This window comes from Prunus dulcis, chromosome 1 (genome assembly GCF_902201215.1).
Source record: "Prunus dulcis chromosome 1, ALMONDv2, whole genome shotgun sequence".
NCBI lineage: Eukaryota > Viridiplantae > Streptophyta > Magnoliopsida > Rosales > Rosaceae > Prunus > Prunus dulcis.
This window is the reverse complement of record NC_047650.1, coordinates 13889119-13911394: the sequence shown is the minus strand read 5'-3', so window position 1 is coordinate 13911394 and position 22276 is coordinate 13889119. Positions and strand designations below refer to the sequence as shown.

The following is a 22276-nucleotide window of genomic DNA, read 5'->3' as shown; positions in this document are numbered from 1 at the left end:
TTGAAACGAAAAAAATGTCAAAAAAATTAACGAGAAAAATATATATTAAGTGTTAACCATTTTTAAACAATTTAATAAAGTTGCAAACTCAAATTATGAGTCTGCATGGTTGGAGGAAAAAACTGTTTGAGTCCGGGCAATACATGAATATTTGTATTTTAAAAGGGAGAAATTTGGATTTAGCCTCATTTGGGTTGGAGATGTCATTATGGTGATTTCTTTGAGGCTGCTACTGTTTTTCTTTCAAAATTTGAATTGCATGTATACATTTGCCGGAGCATTTGGCAAAACAGAAACAAGGTTGTGTTTGAAGCCTGCTCTCAAACAGAGGAGATGATTTTTAATAGAGCATTGCAGGTGGCTGAGGAGTATGGAGGAAGGCTAATGAGAAAGGAGTCTAATATAGTTGTTGAGAACACATCCAAATGGTCTCCCCCTTCTGTTGGTAAATTTAAACTCAATATAGATGCACCTTATATTCCTAGTGATGGTGGAATTGGTGCTGTCATTAGAAATGACAAAGGTGAAGTAATGGCAGCTATGACGCTTCCCCTTGACATCGCCACCTCCCCCAAGCATGCTGAGATTAAGGCACTTTCAAGTTGAATTTGACTTGGGATGCAGGGTTCTTTTTGTTAGATAAACAAAAATTAGCGACTAATAAAAATGATTATATATATAAACAATATATAAACACCAACGAAATTGAATTTATAACGAACTGTAATTTGAAATACAATAAATAATAAATAAATGAACTGTCTTGACTTCGAGATAGAGGCTTGCAGATTTGATGCAATGTCCTAAAGACAGTAATTTCACCCATTCTCGGTGCTTAAAATTCTATAGGTGTCGCCTTCTAGGATTTTGATAATAAAAATAGGGTTTGTCCACTTGAGTGGGAAAATCAGCTCCCTTAAAATATTATATATTATCTATATAATATTCAATGCCCCAATCAAATTTGAAGCCCAATTTGCTTCTACTTTGCCCAACTTCCATTTATTAATAAGTGTGAGACTTCCACACTTACAAAGATTTCACTCTTTCTTCTTTCTACCAATGTGGGACAAATATCCTTGAATTTCATTCAAACTTCCAACACTCTTCTATCATATGTTTGAGTCCAATTCAAAAGTAGTGATTAATAACTTAATTATTGATGAGGAGGAGTCTTTTACACCGTATGCGCATCTCATTGATGATGTTAAGAGGAGTGTGCAATAGTTTGAGAATATTTCAGTTTTTTTTCATTCCAAGGGGTTGTAATCAGGTTGGTCATATGTTAGCTAAACATGCTTTAAATTGCATCTCTATTGTAACTTGGATTCAAGAGCCTTTGGTTGGAGCCTTTCCTACTTAATGATACTGTTGTACCCTCTTAATTTGGTTAATGAATTCCAATTTGCACAAAAAATAAAAATAAAAACTTGTCTACTTTTCAAAATTTCAATTTCACGTGATTGCCCTTAAAACATTAATGTTTGTGGTCCGCGCGACAGGTTTCACTTAATGCACTCTTTTTTTGGTCGAAGCGATTAATGCACTTTGATCAACTTCCCCTAGATCTTCTCTCTCACTATTCAAAGTTGGTTGTTGTAACTTGTAATGGGCGAATACTTCAAAGATCCCAATCTATCAGTATCACACTTTATATATTTGGTCGGCTAAAGATCCCAACCATTACACTTTGTCAAACAGTATGAGCTCTTGTCTTTGTTTTTCTCGCTTCCTATCTGTGTCCTGATGACTCTATCCATAGTCTATAGGAAGTCAAACCTACAGTTACAAAAACAGAGCTATGTTTGGAGCTGTGGTAAACCCAATTTCCACAGTTTCTTCTTCTGCTTCTGCAAATCAAATGGCCACCATTTCCGTAAGGAACAACTTGGTCTTGGTTAGCTCTTCTCAATGTGGGCATGCCCTTCAATTCCTCTTTTCTAACTATAAATTCAGAACCAGGCAAGTCTTTCTTGGAACATGGAATGGAAGGCGAGGTGGGTTCCCTCTGAATCGTGGGTTCCGAGTGTTTTGCCAATCAAAGGTGATTCTTGAACACCCTTATGAGAATTTCGATGAATTTATTACTTTGATTGGTCTTTTTTTGATTTGTATTGTCATTTTTCTGCTCTTTTTAATATGTTTTGGTTCGTAATGTTGCCTGCCAAATGTTACTAATTCTATCAGTGTTAGTGAGAATGTGCATGAGATGGCATTTTCCTGAAATAGAAGTTGGGGTTTAGATCATTCATAGACATTTAAAAAGTGAGGTTTCGTTTATGCCATCAGGTGCTTGGTATTAGAGAAATTGAACATGTTCATATCAGATGCTTTGCAGATTAATTTTAAAGTACGGAATAAGACAACGTATATGCTCTGATGATCCAAAATATATGGATTGAAACAGAGATAGAGGGAACTGACATATATTTGTATTCAAAATATTCTGTTACAGACAGAGGAAATGCAGATAAGAAGGTATTCACCATTTCTAGAAAGTGCGTTCCTAGACAGGAATGGTGCCTTTGTGTCCGGTGAGTGGCACGCAGTGCCGGACATTTGGAGATCTTCAGCTGAGAGATATGGTGATCACGTAGCATTGACTGATCCATACCATGATCCACCTTCAAGTATGACTTATAAACAGGTTAGTTTTCTTTCCGCTTTTAATTCTCCCCATCATATTTGTTTTGTCACGACTATTTTTTCCTTTTTCTTTTTTAAATGCTGTATCCCATTGCCTCCATATTCAAGCGTCTGAACTTTGAAGGAATCGGGTCCCAAAGCATCATTCCTTGCACTTGTAAATTCTCCAGTGTCAATAAAGAAAATGGCTTGGGGATTAGTTTCTTCCTTCAGAAGGGGATGGGGGGTCTATCCATTGAGAGGATTACCTCCTGGTTCTTCTGCTAGGAGCTTACTTCCTGTTCCAGAACCCTGCATGGGCCTGCAATGGATCAAAAACTGTTTTTCCTCTTTTTTGTTTCTTTACTCCTTTGTATATTAGTGAAGATTGTGCCTTAGGATTTAGGAATATTAATACTCATTTTAGCATTTTCAGTTTGTTAGTGTGTAATATGGAGTTTGGGATCAATTTTAAGTTAACACAAATTAGAAAATGGTGATAATTTGAAGGGTTTGACTGTGCGAATGACATAAATGTTAACTTAACAGGGTGGCTAATTTCTTAGTGTTGTTGTACACTTGATTACTGTCAAGTTTGTGGGTTGAAGTAGGATCTGTGAGCAAGAATGAAACTGCATATTGAACTTGATGAAGGTACTGGATATTGTACTTAGCTTAGCTACCATATATTATTTAGTTTCAAAGACATGGTATTTGAGTCTTGAAAGTAGAGTTTGATGATGAACTTAAGAAAATAGGTGTGGATTGTTGTTTCAATCTTACAGGTATGCTGGAAATTAATACGGAAACGAGATTCTTGTTCATCTGATAATTTTAAAAAGAATGGAGAAGCCCAAGTTAGAAGAAAAAATTACTCTATGCAGTTGTCTGTCTAGATCATGGCTGTGGTTAGAGATGCCTTCTCAAAAAGAATGAGAGGAGACGAGTTGGAAGAAAATATTTCTTAACACAGATTTCTTTGGAGATTATGATTCTGGTTAGAACTGCCTTCTCAAAAGGAGTATAGTTGCTTGAAGATTTTTCTGAATTTTTTCTTCACTATATCGAAATATTTACAGACACACGATTAGGGTACTAAATATTTTCTAATTTCTAAATCTGATGTGAGTTGAAGACTAAATTCAGGAACTGTGAAAGTTGATACTATCAAAACTACTGAAATCCCTATAAACAGACTCGCAATTATAGTTAATAGAAAAATTAATGAACTCTTAGTACTGCCTATGTTCTGAAATTTTGGAAATTATAAATAAATTGACCTTTAATTTAAATAACACTTAACTACTGGGCAGCTTACAAATTAAAAGAAATCTGATGTTGAAAATTGATATCTCTTAGAAAAGGATCTCAATGTTCCTAAGTTGGGATGATAGTGGTACCAAATTTAGATCAAAATTCTACGATGTTTTTCTTAGTGGAATGCGAAGGCAAGGGAGGGCCGTGGTTTACCAGGTAAGCAACATGTGGGTCATTAGACATGTTGAGGAGTGTGCTGTTTCTTTATTACTTTAAAATTTAAATGCATCAATTTGCAGCTCTCTCACACTAAACCTGAAATTTTGAAAAGAAATTGTTCGGGATCTTTTTGAAAATTCTGGCTGTAAACTCATGTATCATGGGTCAATGGCATGGCTTTCGGATGATAATTCATTAACTACTTCAAGTTTTAAAATCCTGTTTTTTTTCCAACTTTCCTTGGTTAACTCTTCTTCTTCTTTTTTTTAATGTAGTTTTGCTTCACTATTTAAAGTCTTAACTGCATGTTTTAACAAGAAGGAAAATGTTTCTGTTAGCTTATATTTGATTTTCTGGATTATGCTATACTTTTTGCATGGATTTGATATGTCCTCATCTCTCAGTGATAAGTATTGAGGGTCGACCAACTTAGTTCATTTTATCAATTTACTCGTCTATCAAATAATTTTAGTGATTTCGTTTACCTATAGGATTATTTCTGTGCTTACTTTTTATAAATCCAATGAGCATCTGTCTTCCAGTGTTAATAAGAAGATAAAATACCTACTTTGAAATTGCAGCTAGAAGAGGAAATTTTGGATTTTGCTGAAGGCCTGAGAGTTGTTGGAGTAAAGCCTGAAGAAAAAATTGCACTTTTTGCTGATAATTCATGCCGTTGGCTTGTTGCAGATCAGGGTACATTTTTACCATTTTTGGCCTATAAATGTGTGATTAAAACAATCCTCTATTCCATCATGTATTCTTCTCCATATTAGATTTATGGCTTTTATAGTTCCTTGGTTTATGCCCTTTGTGATAGTAACTGCTCTCAAGTTCATCCAGCTCTTCCTTTTGGATAAGGCTTTTGAGGTTAAATTATGTGCAAGCAGTTGAAGGGGTGCAGTAATTCTTTTTTGTGAAAACGTATGTCACCTATCAGAGTAACCTAAAGGAGTCTTTCTGTAAGTTTACAGCAGCTTTAGTTAGAACTGTAACACAGAGGAATCTAATCAATTGGGATATGATTGGACTTATTTGATGTTAGATGTGTGAGTATGATTGCGGAATTAATTTCTTACTTTTCCAGTGTAGTCCGCTTGTGAATTATGGTTGTAGGTTTTTATTTGGCTTGATTTCGTTTATGTTCAGATCACTTTGGAACTAATACGGGGTCAAAGAGGAGAAGTGAGGAAAGTGTTGTTGGGATATCAGCCCTTTATGCTCAATCTAATCTATTTCACTTGTGTACTAAATGCATAGGATTTTTGTTTTAAGTTTGTTGTTAAGATTTCACTCGTTGCTTAAAATGGTATTATGGGAATAGTTTTCGTTGTCGTTGGTTCATCCAAAATTTGAGTTGTCGCTTACTTCTGTCCATTGACATCTTGAATTGTGCTCTTTGTTATGAGAGGTGTCTTAGTTTTAAGATTTTGGTTGTTGTATTTTGGTGGATTTCTTGTTCACTATTTGTACTTTATGGTTTTTTTATAGTAAAATTGTGGTTTCTTATAAAAAAGTATGAAAGTTGACAATGCTTAGCAGCTCAATCGTATTCTAGGGAAACATGAAAGCAATTTAAGCTACTACACATGATACTTAATTTTATATTTTTGTTTATTAATATATTTCATTAGTGAATAGTAATTCTCATCCTCATGTTTTGTTTTTCATTTAGGTATAATGGCCACTGGAGCAATCAATGTGGTAAGAGGTTCAAGGTCCTCAGTTGAAGAGTTATTACAAATATATGATCACTCTGAGAGGTTTGGGAAAAACTCTCCCTTTAGTTTTATGTTTTGCTTATCCAAGTCAATTTCCACCGTCGTCGTCTCAATAATATATATGATTCATAAGATATCTTATGTTTTATAATATGCATCTTTTGATTCACTTCCAATCTTAATGTGTAACATGGCTTGTCTCATTGAGTTCTATTTTGCTACACATTGTCATGTGTAGTTTTTTATTAATATTTTAATTCCTAATGTTGAAGTAGTTACTCTTTGACAATCAATGCATTCTATGAGGTTAGTAGGAGCTCTTTTTTTTTTTTTTTTTTTCTCTCTCTTTTCCTTTTAACTCAAAAATGGCTTTGAGATCATTAAAAACCATTGGGACCTACAAAAACATGCATATCATATGCTGATGTACATTTATGTATTTGCGAACACATGCTTCCTTCTGTTTATCCTTTATGAAACCATGAAACTATCTTAAGTTTAACTTCATCGCTACTACAGTGTTGCACTTGCTGTGGACAGTCCTGAATTATTCAATCGGATTGCAGAAGCATTCAGTTCCAAGGTTGTCATGAAATTTGTAATCCTGCTTTGGGGGGACAAGTCAAGTCTGGCCAGTGGAGGGAAGATCCCTGTTTTTAACTACAGGGAGATTCTAGATTTGGGAAGAGAGAGTCGTAAGAGTGCTCATGATTTTAATGATGCACGTATGTCATCCATCTGTCTACCTTCCTGAACTTCGGTTTCAAACTCGTGTACCCCCTTTTTCAACTTTATGTTTTCCATTCACTTGGTATCATAAAGCATGCATTGCAAAAAACATAAGTTTTTTGATGTAAACATGGTTGAAAATGTTGATGTTGGTAGAAATACGGGAAGTCCAGATTTACAGAAATATAAATGAAAAGTTTTAAAACATGGAAATGTTAAATGAAACTTTAGAACATGCACATGTAAAGAGAAAATAGTGTGTGCCATCGACACGTATGACAGTAAACTTGAATATTATTAACGTAAAAAAACATCTGTAATTTATTGGTTTTTAATCTTTGACAGATGATTAACATTTGTTAACATGTAAGATACCTAATTGCGCAGTAATTAGAAACTTAGCACTAGAGATTAGTGACAATGACCTGACCTTCAAGAGTTTACTAAAACCAAAGGCATGGAAAAGTAGGATATAAGTCCTAAACCTTGATTTGGCATATGCAGGGTGGTATTCTCTTACTGAAAGTTGACATGTTATGTTGCCAAAAAATTGACGCACATATTTAAATAAGAATCTGCTTGATGAATGATTGAGATTAACAGTCTAGAAGCATAATATGTCGCTGTCTGACAAGAGAACATTTCCTTATATGTACGTATATATGTATATAAAGATAGATCATTGCAAATTCACTTGGTGTTTACACTTCTTCTCTATATTTCATATACAAAAGGGAAAAAAAGAGCAAAATTTTCTTGGTGTTTTTCATGTTTATTATGTATCAATAGCGGTAACCAGACAGAGATATGGCCAGTATGGAAGATTTTTTTTGGGGTTAAAAGTGTAATGGAAGATTGATTATAGTGTGATCAGACTTTGGGAATGCAAATAATGTTTGGCATACTTGATAGCTGTATTTCTTTAATAAAAATTACTGTGCTGTTAATTCTAGTTTCGATGCACTACTATCAGTTATAGAATATTCTTCTCTTGTGGTAAATGGGCTGTAATTGGCATGTGGCTTAATTTCAGGGCAACAGTATGTGCATGAAGCCATCAACTCAGATGATATTGCTACACTAGTATATACAAGTGGAACAACTGGGAACCCAAAAGGTGTCATGCTTACTCATCGAAATCTGTTGCATCAGGTTTGTATGTCGAATAACCTTGGTATTATTGACAATGCAGTAATATCTAGAATAAAACAAAACCCGAAAAAAAAAAAAAAAAAAAAAAAACTCATAAGGTAACCCTTCCCCAAACCTTACATCATATCAAATGCCAAATTGACATAATTAATCTCTTAAAGAATGTCTCCATATAATTTGCAAACCTGGTGGGTAATATGGAACTTCTATCTCACCATGAGTCCATTAACTTATGATGTATGACTTAATGTACTGACAATGCCTTTGGCCTCTGAGGATTCCCACTACTGCCTTGCTTTGCTTTTGCAGCCTATTTACTGCATTTTGGAATACCCTCCCCAGTTTCATTTATTTATTTATTTATTTTATAATTGAAGCCAATGAATGTCTTTCCCGCAGTTCTTAACTCGGTTTTGAGGCCATTTGGTTTGTTCTTTTCACAGATAAAAAACCTCTGGGATGTTGTACCTGCTGAAGTTGGGGACAGATTTCTCAGCATGCTTCCACCTTGGCATGCTTATGAACGAGCTTGTGAGTATTTCATATTTACGTATGGAATCGAGCAAGTATACACAACTGTGAGGAACTTGAAGGTATTACTATTTTGAATTGCTGCTGATTTTCATGGATGTTAGTTTGCTTTACTATATTATTATTTTACTCCTAGGAAATGTTATTTCCAGAGCAAGTACATGAATGGGTGGTTGTGGATGTGGCTTGCATATTGCTCCAATTCTAACAACTTTTTCTTTGGAAATAACTTTACCTTAACTTTTTCCTGTAGTCTGAAAAATTACAAGAATATTGTCAGTGTGATGTAAAGTGGGAAAAAACTAATTATTTCACATCCAATTATATGATATGCTTCTTTGGTTTTATGATGTTCTAATTGAATATATTATTTGATAGGATGATTTGCGACATTATCAACCAAATTACATAATTTCAGTTCCTTTAGTGTATGAGACACTTTACAGGTATGTCCTTTTCTTGGGAATTATGGTATTGCAGATGTCTGTTTTTTATTCATGAAAAAGTGTTCCGGACAACTGTCTTTTTTTCTTTGTGTGAACATGTGTCCTTTTCTTTACCTTCTGTTCTCTTTGTTTTGTTTTTTAACGTTCGTCACAGAATGTGTCTCACACATTTGTTACAGAGAAAAGCATTTGTGATCTCTCAAGTGGTTACAACGTTCACATATCATCAACTTTAAAAATATTGTAGAAAAATTATTCATTTCTTGTGTTTGTTAAAGATAGTTTTTCATTAGGGTTACTGTTAAAACCTCTTTGTTTTTTGTAATTATTATTTTATTTTTGTTTCTAAAGGTGGGTATAAATAGAGCCTTGAATGGTTACTATTATGACATCAGAGCACTAGTTCTCTTTTCAGATTTCTTCTTGAAGAAGGTTTAGCTTTCTAAACTTTAACTTTTCAGCATTTTAGCATATTAAACGACATGATTTTGCTTATCTAGACAACAACAAAAATTTCATTCTGAGCAAGGCTGAGGAGTTTTTCGGTTGTGTTTCTTATTGTTACAGATGAACTTGCTTATCTAAATGACACGATCTTGCTTATCTAGACCCTTTTTTTTTTTTTTTTTTTTGGGGTACAGTAAACTATTTCCTTCTCATAGCTTCCTCCTTTCTTTTCTTTAATATTTTTGTTACATTCCCTTTGCAGTGGGATTCAGAAACAGATCTCTACGAGCTCTGCAGCTCGTAAGTTTATTGCACTTACATTCATAAGGATCAGTTTAGCATACATGGAGTTTAAAAGGATTTATGAGGTACAATACTCAGCATTTTCTCGTGTTTAAATCCAGCTATTTTCTATTCTCATTGGCCATACTAAACAGATAATATGAACACTGGGGAAATGGGAACACATTTTCTACACCCAATAAGATATTTAAACATGGACTCTATCAATGCAAAGAGATGGAAACAACCTCGACCAAGAAGTTGGAAAGAGCACACAGCTAATTACACATTAATTAGGTTGTGAATGACGACATTCTGGAGGAAGCTCCTTTGTTTTATAAGGTAAAACTTGGGCCATGCATTGGGCCAAGAAATCCCCTGTCAAACCCAGACAGGCTTGAGGGTAATAAGCCTGAAAGGGCTAGCAAGCCTTTTTGGGCTCCACGATCGAAAGGAGATCATTGGAGCCAGACCATGACTGGTTAAAATTCCCATCAAGCTGTTAGTGACCCATTAAATTTGGGTCACTCCACCAAATAACCACCCGCACTCCCAAGCCAAATGGCTAGTTGGCAAGGGAGACAGGACGTTTGAGTTCAACTCAACCTCTAGACTCACGCCACATAACCATCAATGGTTGAGAACAATCCAGACTACTTGGAACAGTATAAATAACCAAGGCCTTCAACTATTTGAGGTACATGATCTAAAGTTACAAAACTTAGTACTCTGGAATCTCTCAAGTCTAACTTAAGCATTGGAGGTTCTTTGATTTCAGGTCATAGAGGTCATGTTACTTAACTCGTGAAAGTCAGCTATAAATTGGCCAATTTGAATAATTGTGACTATGAGTCGTGAATTTTCTTTGAATGTGATATTGTAAATTTAGGGAATCAGTTTGTCACAAGTTCAGCCAAAACTTCTAAATTTAAAATTTTGATGCTCCACTTGAAGAACCCGCTAAAATTAATTTTGCCTACTATAACAACTTGGACATCATGTGCCTACCTACAAGATGGATGATGTTACTTGCGTCTACAACAGACATTGTGTGCGTTCATGGTATCATGTAGTTGACTGCAATGACAGGGCTAAACACTTTTCGGCATCAAAACAGAGCAGATATATATTTTAAATTTGTGGGTAGGATTATCAATAGCCAAGTTTGAATCACAATGTAATACTTTGGGTCCCACATCAGCTATGCGGTGGAGAGATTTAGACTTTTCGAGTACCTTAAGTGAGGCATTAGATTCCAAATGTCAACTCAGATAGCAGTTTTGGAGGATGCTTTTGAACTCATGCTCCAATACCATGTTCAGAAAAAGAAGGGAGAATAGAACACATTAATTATAACTCTAAAAGGGTTCAAATAGAATACTAATCACACCTGTAAACAAACTAGGAAACCACTCCAGATTCCTAATCAAGGATGAAAATATAGGCCAATATCCTGATATATCCCTATTTTTAGGTGTCGATACAGATGCAGGAGGGTAAGCCTATTTCTTCCTCCTTATTGGCAATATATCCCCAATATCCTCGATATTTACCGATAATTCCCAATACCAGACAAATAACCCAGAAATTTGTCTTCTGTTTTGAAAATAATCATAGGTCCCAGCCACTGATTCAATGTAAAAAACCAAGCTCTAATATTGGCTCTTCCTTTCCTCTCTCTGGTTGCTCGGTTTCTTGTGTGTTTGATTTTATTTTTCACCTAATCTTCTCTCTCATTTCCTTTATCATTAAATCTAACTCTTGTAATATAATGTGGGTTATATATTAATCGGTTGGGTTGGGTTATGTTTGAATGATGTTGTCTTTGTTGTGTTAAGTCTAATTGTATTTATTTTCAGGATTTTCATCGCACATTATATACACGTGGATTTCATCATATGCATATCTTATACTTAGTATATTTTGAAATTTATTTGTTCAATACATTCATTGATAATGTGCTTAATATCTGTGAAAGTTTCACTTCAAAATTCCGTGTTTTTAAGCCAATATCTGTCTTTTTTGTCGATTTTCCGAGATACCTAAAACGACATCGATATATCCCCTGAAATATCCGTAAATTGAAGGCCCGATAATATCTGTATCTCCGATATTTTCATCCTTGATCCTAATTAGAATATACGTTCACTCTCCGAAAACATCAATAACTAAATCAGTTATGCAGCCTTGAAAATGTGTGACCCCCCAGTTAAATTGGTATTTTGTAATAAATCTACTGCTTCATAATTTTGTTTGACTGTCCTATAAAAAATTAACAAAAAAACTTGGTTTGACTAATGTATTTGAATCTTCTGGTAAATCTTTCGCTATCATCTTGTATCAAACTGATTTACAACTGGTTTCGAACTTGATTATTGATCTTATTATGTCTACTGTGTTGTTTGTTGACAATTAGTTTTCCTTTCGATCTTATTGTATCCGATTCTTTCAATTTGGTTGATAGGGGACATATTTGACAAGGAACCAGAAGCAACCATCATATCTTGCTTCAGTATATGATTGGTTGTGGGCAAGAATTGTTGCTGCAATCTTATGGCCTTTGCATATGTTGGGAAAGAAACTAGTCTATAGTAAAATTCACTCAGCTATCGGAATATCAAAGGTTGTCTTTTTTCTAAATCATTTCTTGTGGTCACCTTCTTTTTATTGGAATTTAACATTGTGAAAAGTGGGTATTTTGTGGGTTTCTTTCACATATCACCGGAATATCAGTGGTCATCATATTTTTAGCTTATTTATTTTACTCAGTTAGTTTCTACATTTTGTTTCTCATTTGCAAAAGTCTCTATGCTCTGTGAGGAAAATTTGTATTCTCTTGTTGCTTTTTCTGGATCTTTTTAAGTATATACCGTCCATAAACTAGCAATTTTGCTGTTGAATGGAATGACGGGGTTTCCTTCACATCCTTCAGGCTGGCATTAGTGGAGGAGGCAGTTTGCCGCCACATGTTGATAAGTTTTTTGAGGTCAGACTCTCAGACATATTTTTCTGGCCAGAGAGAAGTTTTGGACAATCAGCTCTCATATTACTGTTGTACACTTGCAGGCAATTGGTGTGAAAGTGCAGAATGGATATGGTTTAACAGAGACTTCTCCTGTTATTGCTGCTCGTAGGCCAAACTGTAATGTAAGAAATACAATCTAATTCACATTAAAATGTACAAGATCTACTTTTTGGTTAATGGCACCTCTGATAATGCATGTGATAACAGAAAATAGAATAAAATAAACAAGTACCGTTCAGAAGAATTTATCGTTGCTTTGTAGGAGTTAAATTCAAAGTTGTATTGACAAAAATATTCTAAGAACTATAATGATAATCAATAGGATCACTTGGAGTCCCCTAATTTGTTCTCAGTGCTTGTAAATGTCAAAAAAAGAAAAAGTGATTGTAAGTGATGAAAGGCGCAATATTTTATATATTGTGGTGCAAGGCTTGGAATTCCCAATGTGGGATTATATTCTCAGTATGCTCCCTCAAGTGTGGCATGACTGAACCAAACACTTGGACAGATTATATTGGGTGAATAATCATATGTCACCAGTAAGTTTGGTACTCAGTTTGCCTGCTTTGATACCATATAGAATTATAGTACCCCAAAACCAATGAGCAATGGGTGGAAAGACCGAAGATCTATATATTTTATGCATGGCTCTGAATTTCTGGGTAAGATAGTTTGTTCTCAAACAGAATCAGTTTTGAATATGACAAGTTCACAAATCTTGGCGGTTATCTTGTTACCATAAACAATCACTGACTTACTTCCTTTGTTGCTGGAATTAATCCTATTCCTAACAGAGAGTTATTTACCATATCTTAATTTAAATTTTTAGCTTATATAAATTATTTTCCAAAATATTCAATTGTGTTTTAGTTGGTTGAATTTTTTTTTGAAGGTTCTTGGTTCAGTTGGTTCTCCAATTCGACATACAGAGTTCAAAGTTGTAGAATCTGAAACTGGTGAAGTTCTCCTACCAGGTTCAACTGGCATTGTAAAAGTTAGGGGCCCACAAGTGATGAAAGGATACTATAAGGTGACATTAATTTTAGTTAATCAAAATATGCTTTCTAAATTTTGAATTATTCAGATATATGCTAAAAAATTTGTAGTCATTTTGTATAAATAAGTTCCATGGATTTAAAATGCTGCAAACTTGGTAATGACATAAAACTTTGGGTATTATAATACTGTGAAGTTATTAAAGCTTATCTTGTGCATTCTTCTCAAGATGCTCTGTTATATCTAAATTGCATGAGTGTGATCTGGAACCAGGGAAATCTTCGTAAGACATAACATAGACATTCTTAACGGAACCTCATAACCAGGAATCTTGTATGTTCTTTAAGAGTCTTTGTCCCCCAAGAAAAGATTTTCTAAACTCCTTTGTAATATCAGCAGTAGTCTTCTAGTATTCGTTAGGGAGCAACCCAAATTAATTTTTTTTTACTATGTGAGGTACTGAACTGGTTTGGCATGGTAAGTGTCTGTCTTGAACCAAATATTTGCAGGCAAGCATAATACATATATGATGTCCTCAAGATGTCGAGTGACCTTTCTCTTCTAATTCTTAGTCTTCTTCTGAACAATGTCTGATTTTTTGCACTTTTGAATTTTATTTTTAATGTTATAATCAGAATTCACGAAAAATTTTCCGTACCTAAGATGTCAAGTGACCTTTTCGCATTCACACTTCAACTAGAATCCAGGGGCTACAGAGCAAGTACTAGATGAGGATGGTTGGCTGAATACTGGAGATATTGGTTGGATTGCTCCTCACCACTCAACAGGGCGAAGCCGTCGTTGTGGAGGTGTTGTTGTCCTGGAAGGACGCGCAAAGGATACTATAGTCCTTTCAACAGGTATACTAAAATCTTAATCTTCTTCTGCTACACTGTCATGGATCTTCTTGCTAGGAAGTGAATACTTGAAATAGAAACCCTAAATTTCATTTGATTTTATTTTATTGAAAAAGAAACCTTCATTAATAGAAATCAAGCAATACAACCTGTGGACAATAAACCCACCTCAAAGTACAGAATCAAAAGAAAATAGTGGAATTCCTATCCTGTCTTATCCGTATACCCACTAAATCATAGCTTATTGCTGCCTTCCCATCTAATAGGATTGCAGACAGATATCTAAAAATATTATTAATAGATGCCCATAAGGATGACAACAACTTCACACTATCATGCAGCTCCTCCACCTCTGCCTCCTAAGACTCTTTGAAAATTCTTCTGTTCTTGTCATTCACCCAAATTACTGCTAAAACTCTGCACCTGAATAATACTCTAACCCTCTTCCCACCTCCAAAAACCCACTTGTCTCACTCAGTGAGGTTGAACACCCCACCTGGAATACCCAAGCCAATTTCACTTACTTGAAAATTGCCCGCTTCCCTGAAATTGCCCACATGCCTTTTACCTTCCATGCCATTTGGTTTAACTTTCAGCATTTTCTTTTTCTGGGGCTTGTGACACTCATACTTTGTATAGATCTTTTATATGTATGTGTTGTGTAGTGCCCGTTTTATATTGATGGACATCCTACATGGAAATTTGTGTTTCTTCAAGGACGGGTTATTAAAGTTGCCAGCTCCCCTCTATCTATTTATTCATTTACATTTCAAATTAAGAGCTTTTAGTTGCTTGCTCATGCTGATCGCAAATTTACTTGGCTTCACTATTCCCAAAAGTTTTAAGTTGTTTGGATGTGGGTCAGGGCATCTATGGTTTCCATGTTCTAAAATCTGAAAACAGTCATTTAGTGAGAGGTATTTTAGTTGATGCCGATCTTATACCTTAGTACTCATTTTCATTTCTTTTTTGTTTCTTCTTAATACCCTACTTGGTATTTTTGGTTGTTCTTTGACACAAGTTGCTTGAAAAATTAGGTGAAAACGTTGAACCAGTAGAGCTTGAGGAGGCTGCCATGAGAAGTAGTCTCATTCAACAAATTGTTGTGGTTGGCCAGGTTGAGTTTCAGCAGCTTTCTTTTGTTCTTTTCCTTTTTCTGTATTGGACTTTCCAGAACTGTAGTTATCTATATTCTGCCACTTTTAAGAGGCCACATACTGATTTTATGCATTTGGTGGCATTCCTGTATGTAGGATCAACGACGACTTGGGGCAATAATTGTTCCAAACAAAGAAGAGGTTTTACTTGCAGCCAAAAAGTTGTCTATTGTAGATGTTAATGCCTCAGACCTCAGTAAGGATAAAATGACAAGCCTGCTATATGAAGAACTAAGAAAATGGTAAAATTTATTTTTCAATTATTTCGGATATAATGGATGGACCATGTGACTGTGCATGTCAAACCTCGGCTCAACGTGCAACTTATTGTGCTTACTAGAATTAATTACTCAATCATGGGTTATCTTGGAAATAAAAATGTTTCTTCTTATATACTCATGCAAATAATTGTCATAATTAAAAAACGATCAAACCCCCTCGTATTGTCGAGGTTCATTAAGAAAAAACATAAAGCCATATTATTTCCACAATCATAGAAACTTAAGAAACCAAAAAGGACTATGGCCTATGGCCATCAGAGGCAATCCAAAAGGAACAATAGCAGACCTTGTAGGCTATTGCACTCTGATGTTTTCTTTTCCTTATAGTTTTCCTTTAATTTCATGCAGGACTTCAGGGTGTTCATTTCAAATTGGACCAATCTTGATTGTGGATGAGCCTTTTACGGTAAAATATCGTTGCAAGCATTGTCATTCCAGTTACAGATGTGACTGGCTGGCTGATTAATTGTACCTTTTTATTGCAGATTGATAGTGGTTTTATGACTCCAACTATGAAAATACGAAGGGACAGAGTCGTGGCACAGTACAAGGAGCAAATAGAGAATCTGTATAAGTAAACCTCTAATCTAGGAATTTGCAGAAGCACTTTGAAGTGCATGTACTTTTTATGAAATAAGTTTAGCAAGCCCTTGGTATGTAGCCTTTCCAATAAACTTTTGAGTACTTGTTTATGTAAGTTCCTTGCTATCTCTTCAAACCTCGTTCATTAATTAGAATCTGTAGATTTGCATATCTGTATATGAAAAGCAGCATATATCCTAGGTACAAGGAACGGTAGCCAGTGCAAGACTTTCAACTTCCTTTGTTTAGTTCCTGACTGTAATCTTGTATACGTTTATATGTAATATTTGTAATAATTTAATGTAATTTGTACAGTACTTATATTTGGTCTTGGTATTCTGTAACAGTAACAGACAAGAATGCTTACATGTGCATTTCTTACTTCATACCTGCAAGGGAGGTAACTGTGTGCGGCAGCAGTTGCGTACCCTACTCAGCACATGATGGAAATCATGCCTAAGGCCGTAAATCGGCTTGATAGCTCGAATTTGTCTCGTTCTCATGCTCAGTTTGCTGTGGCTCATTCGAGTTCAAATGTAAGAGAAAGAGTCAAGCTTGAATAAAAGATTAGGCTAGGCTCATCAACAAATTTTGCATGATTGAGTCGTAAAGCTTGTGAACAACTCAGTATTAAACGTAGTCTAAAATATTGATAATATTGACGAAATATTGAGGATATTATCATTTTTTCGAATTACGGATATTTCGAAACGTATCAATGCACATATCGTATAAATATCGAGAATAACGGAAAATATCGACGTCGATAATTTCGCTCACACTTCAGCAATATTTTGTTACAATATCGCTATAATATCGATGTAATGAAGGAAAAAAAAAGGAAGAAAAAAAAAGGGAAAAAAACACAAAGGGGATTCAAGGTGTTTCCTCTTGTAAAATTAGTCATCCTAGGTTTGCTTTGTATTGTGGCGTCTAAGTGGTAAGTTCTTTTTTCTTCTGAATATTGAGACATGGACAGGCAAGGAATGATGGACCTTACGTTTCTCACTTTGACAAAGTTCACACATGTATATCATTAAATTTTTTTTTTTTTTTGGGATGTATAAAAATGAGACTGTTGAAACCAATTACTTCTTAATTTGTATAAAAATAGGGGCCATTCTGCACTATTTACCCTTGCTGCTTTCAAAGTGAGGTCCTAAAAGGGAATATGATTTGTTATCTATAACTTCGGACTCTGTTGGAGTGGGAAGTAGTAACTATGATTATACTCATAACCAACCATTTCCCTAGCCTTCATATCTCATTCCTTTTAGGAAGGAATTGAGCAGCTCATGGAAAGAATCTGAGACTCAATCTTCAAATGATTTTGCTCATGGACAACGTCAACCAATCTCGGATCCATATAGGTGGCATGTTAACAATTACATGCAAAACTATTTTGGGGATTTATCATTTGATAACTACTCTTCACAATACACTTACTCTACACATAGAGATGATGAAGATGCAAATGACCCACTAGTGTAGTGGGTTGGAGTATTTACTCCATCAGGTAAGGTTCTGGGTTTAAGTCCTAGCATCCGTGTTGTGTGTGTGAGTTTAATATGCTATCGTAAGAACTCTATGTGATACTGAGTCACTTAGTCAGCTCACTATATAATCAACTTAAATTAGTTAAATCTATCATGCAATGCATTTCCTTCCAATTTTTTGTGACAAACTAATAGATAATTGACTAAATAAGCATCCTCCAAAGTTCCAATAAAAAGTTTCAAGTTTTTCTTACAATTTTCGTGGTTTTTATTTAATTTTTTATAGATATGGATAATATTCCGATATTTCCATCAAAATTTCCGTATTTTTGGACTATCAATATTTTAGACCTTTGTATTAAATTGTAAAAATGATTCGGAAGGACAACTCAATATTATTACCTTCTTACCCAATTGTCGTTGCTTGTAAAAGTTTTTTTTATAATTATTTTCAGCTAGCAGTCTAGTATCACCAAAGGGTTAGAGCTTGATATGTCAAACCTAAGCATTTTGTTTACTTTTCAAAATTGTTTTCAATAATGCTACTCTTATCACATTTTGTATACCACATCTTATACTACCTTATGTGGCAGCTGAGGGGGACAGCCACATCAATTAAAATTATTTTAAATTATTTTTATTTCTTTTAGCATTTATCAATTGGCCAAAAAGAAAAAGGAAAAAAAAAAAGAAACAGAAAAAGCCTAACGAGCCAACGCGAGTAGGGGTGGGCATAAAAACCGATAAACCGAACGAACCGACCGAACCAAACCAAACCGAACCGAAAAATGAGGTTTTTTTGACCAAACCGAAAAAGTCAACACTGGACCTGACCCGAACCGAAGTCAACGGTTCGCCTTTCGGTTCAAAATTTTATGGAACCGATGAACCTGACCCGAACCGAGCATTAATTAATAATATACAAATATACCACGTGGCCTCTATTTATTGGGTAAAAGAAGAGTTTACCTTGAGGATGCTTGCACTAGATCGCAACCACAACTAAACCTAGCTCCTTCACCTTTCTCTCAAATTCAATCGACCTCCCTCACTCTTAGTTTCATTCGCCGCCTCTCTCTCACCCTCTACCTCTATCGTCTCTCTCCCGACCTCACCCTCACCCTCACCCTCACTGTAATCGATCTCTCTCTCTCTCTCTCTCTCTCTCTCTCTCTCTCGCCTCGTCTCGTCTCTCCCCATCTCATGTCCTTTCTCTGTCGACCTCATCCTATCTCATCTTCTGGTTTTTATTTATGTTCTTGTATCTTATTTGAATAACGATTTGTTGATGGCGGAACTGTGTTAATTTTGTTATGCAGGTTTTGACTCTGTTAATTTTGTTGATGATGGAACTGTGTTAATCTATGGAAGGTTTTCAAATTTTGGCATCAATGGAGGTAAATATTTGTTAGCCTTGAATCTATTTCAATTTATTTAATTGAGTTGTCTTGAATCTGTGTTTTTGGCATGAATCTGCTTAACCCGTTGTTGATTAAATGCATTCATTGTTTTATCTATGCAAGTTTGAAGTTTCATCTTACAAATGCTAATATATGTTTTATATAATTTTAGAACAGAGCTTATATAGTTTGGTTTGCTTTTCTCTTTTTTTGGAACAGAACTTATAAGATGTTTTGAATATGTGTGTTTTGATCTGTGTATTTGAGTTGATTAAGGTGTTATAACTTGTTTTGATCTGTTAAAATGATTTGAGACAAAAACTGCAAACACTTTTTTTTTTGGGTGAAATTAACAGACCAAATCAAAACGTTTACTGGGATTATTCATTGCTCAAATTTACATATTTGATGCTTTCCCAAGCAGAAAATAGCAGGCTCTAAAAGCTGGCTTCTAGCATTTAGTTTAAAAGTAACCATTTTTATAAAATGACCGTCCAGACTATACAGGATCTAAGGACAAAGAATGAAGCTTTCTACCCCACAGATGAATGAATGATTCTACATCGGAACATGAACTCTAGATTCAGATGTTATTTTCCCCTTGATTCAAAGGTAATGCTTAGAAAGAGGAAAATAAAGTAATGCTACTTTCAAGCATTATTTTATACACTTGTGCTTATACTATGTAGTGGTTGTTTCTCCACTGTAACAATCATTGCTTTGGCTTGTTTCATTTTGAATCACCATAAATTCAAAAGGGTCTTGCTTATTTTTGCTATTTTATGTTTTTTTTTTCTTTGCCAATTTGACCTGATGAGCTACATGAAATTTTCTCTTTTCTGGTATGTAGAGACGCTTTTGAATTGGGATGGGTTTGGCTTAGTTTTTAATTCCTGTGATTTTTTTTTTGGCTTAATCTGTAATGGGTTATGTGATTCTTTTCTGTTTCTGGTATAAACTTTGATAATTTCTCTCGTGTGGTTTAATCTGACATGAGTTCATGGGTCATTTTCATGTAGATGGAGGATGATGAAGAAGAGGAACCGTAATCATTCTCTAAACTATGTGGCTAACTATGTGGCTAATGCTTTTCAGTTAGGGGTTTTTTAATATGGTGCTGGGAAAAAACAGGGACATAGAGCCTCTTTTGTTGAAATTTGGGGTGGCTTTTGCTCGTTAGTTGCTGGATTTCTCTTTTCTCGTCTCTTTTACTGGTACAAGTCTATTTTTTTGCAGCTCCCTTAATTGATACAAGGGAATCTGTTTGGTATTTAAAATCTAATTTGGTGTTTTACTTGTATTTTTTGTCATGGGTTGTAAAATCTAATTTGGTCCTTTGCTTTTTTTGTCATGGGATGTAACTTGTAAGAAACAACTAATTTGATAGTTGGATGATGCATGTGCTTGTGATTGTGATTTAGTTTAGAAATGGGCTTTAATGGATGGCCTGTTTGAAAAATTGGCATTGTGAAAAAAAAAAAAAAAAAAAAAACTAACAAAATTGGGTTTTTGAATAAATAAACTAATTAGGTTTTGGCAATTTGGCCCAAGAAAAAGAGACTTTGGCCCAAAAAAAGTGAATGAGGCTTGAAAAAAACTAGTATTGGGCTAAAGCCCAAAACCGACAAAAAAGCCAGAACCGAACCGGACCTTCACAGGTTGGCCCATTTTCGGCTTTGAGTTTGGACCCGACCCAACCCGAGAACCGATAACTTGCTCGGTTCGGCCCACGGGTCACTCAAAATTAGACCCGACCCGAACCGTGCCCAGGCCTAAACGCGAGAGCTGGTTCTCCCTCCTCTCCTTCGTTCCTCTCCTCTTCTACAGTCAGCGTCTCCTCTCGCCCTCTTCATCGGCTATCCTCCTACACCATCAATTGGCACTCCACTGTCCCTCCTTTGGTTATTGGTGAGTATATATGAATTTTTTTTTTATTTTTTTTTTATTGGGATGCTATATTTTCATGTTCGTTCGCCTCCATTGATGACTTATGGTCATTCTCCATTGTTTCTTTTCATGCCTTTTTAAATAATTTTAACCTTTTTTTTGTTCTGAATCAGTTAGAACCTGCAAGTATGAAAACATAAGTCAGAAGCTTTTACTCTTTATGATCTATGGATAAATTATCAAATTTGAGTCATAAGATTGATTCATGATCCATAAAAGAAAATTTCAAATCCTGATTTGTTTATATTGCTAGGATAATCAATGAGGGTGCCAATTGAATGGAGATATCCATATTTCTTCTATATACCTATCCAAAACAATCCTCTGTATTTTATTTGTATGTTTTGTGTATGTCATATTTTTAGGGACTTGATTTCTGTACGTGATGAAAACATGATCTTGTATGCGTTTAAGTTTCATCTTTGCATAAAACCTGTTTCCCACAGAAAAATCAACAAGTTGAGGGGCAAGGCATGCCGTCAGACACCAACACACCAACTAGAGACGGTGGTGGTCTCTCGACCCAACACTCAGGTTCCACCGCTCGCGATCCTATCTTAGCGGCCAAGTGAGCCGCACGATTTACACTCCGAGGAGCCCACTTCCAGCACACCGCCAGGCCCATTAGTCATACCATTTTAGTTCATTTCAGCTCTTCGGTTGTACCGAAGCTTTGGGTTGAAGAAGCTTTCTTCAAGCTGAAACTCTGAGACGCTTCTCCGATCTTAGCCAGCCTACCGCAACGACAGCGCTTCGATCAATGAAGAGAATTAAACTACCACCAACCAACAGAAACGGACCCCCAAAACAAGAAGTCGACGATGAAGAAGAAGAGCATGATCAGAAACCCTACCTTCTGCAATTGCCAGGGCACATAATAGCGGAGATCTTCTGCAAAATCCCAACAAAAACTCTCATCCAATGCAAGCGAGTTTGCAAGTCTTGGCGTTCTTGGCTCTCAGACCCTCAATTCACCAAAGAACTATTTTCACGAACGCCCACTTCCATTTTGATCACTGGATACTCGTGCCTGGGTCACTTCTTGGTCGACCTCGACAGGACCTGCAACCCAAACGACGTCGTGTTGAAGCTTTTCTGTATAAAAAAAAAAGTCTCCGAACTTTAA

At 35.4% G+C, this 22276-nt stretch overlaps 1 protein-coding gene across 1 annotated transcript; it reads left to right on the top strand.

Annotated features, from left to right (window-relative positions):
- The first annotated feature begins 1625 nt into the window (after positions 1-1625).
- On the top strand, positions 1626-16625 carry LOC117614990 (probable acyl-activating enzyme 16, chloroplastic). The gene is made up of 18 exons (XM_034343950.1): positions 1626-2044; positions 2456-2647; positions 4683-4797; positions 5777-5864; positions 6342-6547; positions 7585-7703; positions 8147-8296; positions 8613-8680; positions 9390-9495; positions 11874-12032; positions 12342-12395; positions 12476-12556; positions 13327-13464; positions 14131-14290; positions 15325-15404; positions 15541-15686; positions 16074-16131; positions 16211-16625. Exons 1-18 carry the CDS (start codon positions 1802-1804, stop codon positions 16301-16303), a joined length of 2256 nt encoding a protein of 751 aa, XP_034199841.1. The 5' UTR covers positions 1626-1801; the 3' UTR covers positions 16304-16625.
- Positions 16626-22276: the final 5651 nt, after the last annotated feature.

Excerpts from the sequence above, each read along its gene's own strand:
- LOC117614990 (XM_034343950.1), top strand. The coding sequence starts at position 1,802 with ATGTTTGGAGCTGTGGTAAACCCAATTTCCACAGTTTCTTCTTCTGCT. Across the intron at positions 9,496-11,873 it reads AGTTTAAAAGGATTTATGAG|GGGACATATTTGACAAGGAA; the intron begins GTACAATACTCA and ends TTTGGTTGATAG. Across the intron at positions 15,405-15,540 it reads AAATTGTTGTGGTTGGCCAG|GATCAACGACGACTTGGGGC; the intron begins GTTGAGTTTCAG and ends TCCTGTATGTAG.